Here is a 4,143-nt window from a genome sequence, read left to right on the forward strand (position 1 = left end):
TGCAAAAAATAAAATAAAAATTGAAAAGGGACTTCTTCCCTATGTGCCCTCCTTGCTCACTAGTAATCACCCCACCATATTATTAAGTGCAACAATAGAGGATAAGGCATGTACCCTAGCCTCTAAGATGCATTTCCTGGCTCCTCATTTTATCATCATTCCTTCTTCAAAGATGAACATAGATTAACTAACATAAATTAGTTTGATTGTATTTGTAAATCACATTTTCTATTTTATATGTAAATTCAAATCTACATTCACAAAAATAAGATCTATGCATGCAAAAATAAATTAGAACAATAGACAATAGAAATTTTAAGTCAACTAAAACTAAATATATTAAAAAATTAATTACCAAACTAAATAAATAAACAACAAATTCACCTATACAATATTATAAAAAAAGAGAAAAGTGGAAACCTACCCATTTAATTTGTTCATCCATACAATTAATTTAAAATAAATTCACTTGCAATTTCCATACACTATTGACCACCTGCTCAAAACCGATCTAATACAACTAGAACTAAATTTAAATCTGAATCTAAAGTGGTGATTAGGCTCATTAAGTGGTTTGGTAGAAGCAAAGAAATAATTGGTTCCACATTTACCCAGATGGACACGTTCACTCCAGTCTTCAATGATGAGAAAATGGCACAAGGATTTTTAAAAAGAGAAAAAGGTAAGATTGAAAGTGATTCGTCTACATTAAGCATTGAATTAATTGGGTTCTATTATTGGTGCTCAACATAAATCCTCTTCAACTGCTTAAGCCTAAAATCCCTTCATATTCTCCGGTTTTTACATACAGCGCATAATCTTTTGAAAAATCTTCATGTTCAGGGCGTCTTCTTTTTGAAAAATTCTTCAATACAATACAGTAGTCGATGCTTCCGCTCTCACCTTTGTAAACGGTGGTTTTGACTTGGAAGCTATACCACCCCCCTGCAACCGGTTTTGGAGAAGCCCAGCCTCGGCATTAAATCCCATGGAAGATCTGAACAACACAAAGGTACGAACTTAATCTAACGCCGTTGTAATTTCCAAGGCGACGGGGATATTTTTTTAGGATGATTGTTTTTAAATGCCCGATTTTGCGTGTCATTTGATTAGAGTTATTGCTGTTCTTGCGGGTGTGGATCTGTTCAGAATCTTGTAAATGTCTAAAGCTTCAGAAAACAGAACACTAATCTTGGACTGTGGGGTTTCCTTCGTAATCTGCTTGCCTATTATGGCGGGCTAATAAGTTAATGCACCGAGTCCCCGCATAAGCTTAGTGCATTGCGAATCTGTTATTTGCCAAGAATCAGATAGTGTTGTACCCACAATCCGAATCCCAATCGCAGGGAAGGGAAAACTATCCTCCTTAGCCCATAATGGCTATATTGTAGGGCATCTCATGTAGTATGACCATAGGATCCATTGGGCGCCCACCTCAATGGCTGCTTGCATTCCCTTCTCTGTGAGCAGAAGCGGCAGTAGGAAAAATTTCCTTTGTGAAGATCAAGTGAAGGACAAAAATGAGAAGACGACTTTGGGGGAGTCAGGAGAGGAACATTTGAGCGTGCCCAAGAAGCTGGTGAGAAGCGTTAGCTTGAAGCTGAGAAAACTGAATCTGAAATTAGACGAGGAGGGTGAAGGAATGGTTGAGGAGAGATGGGATTCTAGCAACTGCCTCGGCTTGTACGGAAAGAGCAATCGTTGCAGGGTTGGGGATGATATTAGCGAGGAGATGGGGAGAGGAAAGGTAGGTGATGGTGACTGTATAGCTTCTGTTGACTGCAGAAGGGAGTTCCATGGGTGTCTTGATTTGGATGCAGGGTTTGACAAGTTAAGGGAGTGGAATAGGGGAGACTCCGTTGGCAAGAAGAAGGCAACAATAGGTGGATCTTTAATACATTCGGTGGATGGGGAAGGGAATTGGGCGAACAAGAAGGGGGAGATAAGCCACTTGGAATGTTTTGCGTATGGTGGAACTAATAAGTTGTGGAGAAGAAACAGCAAGAGGATGAATGGCATGAGTTTAATAAAGGAAGAGAGGCATGTTTCTCTTCCAGATGACATCATAGAAATGTGTTTGGCTAGAGCATCTATGATCAGTCTTATGAATGCAAGGCTAGTCTGCAAGAAGTGGAGAATGTTAACTTCAACTCCTCATTTTATGCAAATGAGAAGTGCCTGTCTGTCTCAGAAGCCATGGCTGTTTTTGTTTGGTCTCTCTAGGGATGGGGTTTCTGTAGGTCAAATCCAGGCACTAGATACCACGATGAATAAATGGTACAGACTTGATGCAGAAATTCTGAAAGGGAGGTTCATGTTTTCAGTTGCTTGTGCAGGCACTTCCATCTATGTTATTGGTGGATGTTCGGCCTCAAATGGAATGGACAAAACCAAGTTTAAGACTCATAAAGCTGTCTTAGCTTACAGTCCTTTCAATGGGTCATGGAAGAAAATAGCCCCAATGAAGTCGGCAAGAGCATTGCCAGTGGTTGGTGTTTTTGATGCCCACTGTAGCAGCAACAGTAGCAGAAGCTTTGAAGAGTATGGAAATGAAGAAGAAGAAGGTAAATTGTCAACAATCCAGGGAGGTAGAGTAGCATCATGCAGCAGCACATCAAGGTCTTTGGAGTCAAGAAGGAACCGACATTCAGAGGTGTATGGTGGTTCTGGCAAGCGACAACTGTGGGAAGTTCTTCAAGGAATGAAAATTTCAGATCCTTCTTTCTCTTCCGCACCTGGAAAAGTCTGTGCAGAAGACAGAGATCAATCTAAACCAAAAGAGACAAGATCTTTTTGTATAATAGTGGCAGGTGGACAAGGTGTATGGAATGAGCCTCTGGAATCTGCAGAGATATATGACTCGGTTTCCAACAAGTGGAGGGAAATCGCAAGACTTCCTGCTGATCATGGCCGTGTTTGTGCAGGTGTAGTTTGTAATGGAATGTTTTATGTTTATTCGGAATCTGACAAGCTTGCTGCTTATGATTTTGAGGAGGACTGCTGGGTCGGAATTGAAATGGCACATTCTCCAGTGCGTCTTCCAGAGTACATACCAAAGCTAGTGTCATGCAATGGCCGTCTCTTCATGCTTTCTGTCTCATGGTGTGAAAGAGATGAAGGTGAGAATGGAAGAGACAAAGCTACAAGAAAATTGTGGGAGCTGGATCTTACTTCACATTCGTGGACTGAAATAGGAAGCCACCCAGATGCTCCATTGGACTGGAACGCATCATTCGTGGGGAATGGGGATCAAATATATGGGGTGGAGATGTTCAAGATTTTTGGCCAAGTGCTGGACTTTGTCACTGTTTGCGACGTTTCAGGACCAAATTTCAAATGGAGTCGTATATCTAGAGAGCATGTGGCACAGGACATGGATGCATCATCATGCATGACAAAAGCAGCCGTTATAGTGCAATTGTGATGTTTCCTTAACCATTATATCTAGAGAACATTTGACCTAAGACATGGATGCATTATCCAACTGTTGTGGTGCTCTGAATTGTGCAAAATTAATGTAACCTTTTGCCACTTTAGCTTAGGCATGATTCTTAGGCATGGCCTTGAAAAGCTGTGCTATTCTTTCAGTGTTACTGTGTTGTAAATTGATCCTTCACTTACAAGAATTGAAATTATAATTGATGATTGGTTGACTCTGTTTTTTCTACTTGTTCAAAAGATTTGCAACACTTTGTGAATTTACATCTATGTCTGTCAGCATATATGTAGCTGTGTAATTGTAGCCTTGGGTAATTGATGGCTTTGCCCCAAATACACATACAAGGGCTTCCAAAATTACTGCTTGAATCCAGAATGCTTTAACTCTCCCATTGGAGGCCGACTACTGCTTTACGGCAACTCTTTACATGCATTACCCAGCAGTATTTTTGTTGAAATTTGTGCCCATATGATTGTTGGGTGATTTTAATTGTGATTCTTGCCACATCTGGGTTGGGGATTTTGTTGAACCACTTCTACTAGCCATCAACGATTTTATCAGAATTTGCCATTCTCCCCCACTTATATTGGCTTCTTGACAATTGGGGTAGAGGTTTAATAGAGGTAAGGGATGTGTTTATTACCTAAAATTGTTGTTGTGGGGTAAGTTCGTAGTTACAGGCGGTTGCAGAGCTGATCCTGTAG

At 40.5% G+C, this 4,143-nt stretch overlaps 1 protein-coding gene across 3 annotated transcripts; it reads left to right on the forward strand.

Annotated features, from left to right (window-relative positions):
• The first annotated feature begins 570 nt into the window (after positions 1-570).
• LOC149562108 (F-box/kelch-repeat protein At5g42360-like) lies at positions 571-3,656 on the forward strand. 3 transcript variants are annotated; one of them, XM_089825653.1, is made up of 2 exons: positions 571-682; positions 844-3,656. In XM_089825653.1, the coding sequence occupies exon 2, from the start codon at positions 1,439-1,441 to the stop codon at positions 3,422-3,424; it is 1,986 nt and encodes a 661-aa protein (XP_089681779.1). In that variant the 5' UTR covers positions 571-682; positions 844-1,438; the 3' UTR covers positions 3,425-3,656. The 3 variants fall into 3 exon arrangements, with proteins under 3 accessions (XP_089681779.1, XP_089681780.1, XP_089681781.1); XM_089825654.1 differs by lacking the exon at positions 571-682 and having other exon boundaries at positions 726-1,012; positions 1,114-3,656; XM_089825655.1 differs by lacking the exon at positions 571-682 and having other exon boundaries at positions 726-1,012; positions 1,150-3,656.
• Positions 3,657-4,143: the final 487 nt, after the last annotated feature.

The sequence above is a fragment of the Cupressus sempervirens genome, chromosome 4, assembly GCF_028749045.1.
Source record: "Cupressus sempervirens isolate cs-2001-9-10 chromosome 4, ASM2874904v1, whole genome shotgun sequence".
Lineage (NCBI taxonomy): Eukaryota > Viridiplantae > Streptophyta > Pinopsida > Cupressales > Cupressaceae > Cupressus > Cupressus sempervirens.

Excerpts from the sequence above, each read along its gene's own strand:
- LOC149562108 (XM_089825653.1), top strand. The coding sequence starts at position 1,439 with ATGGCTGCTTGCATTCCCTTCTCTGTGAGCAGAAGCGGCAGTAGGAAA.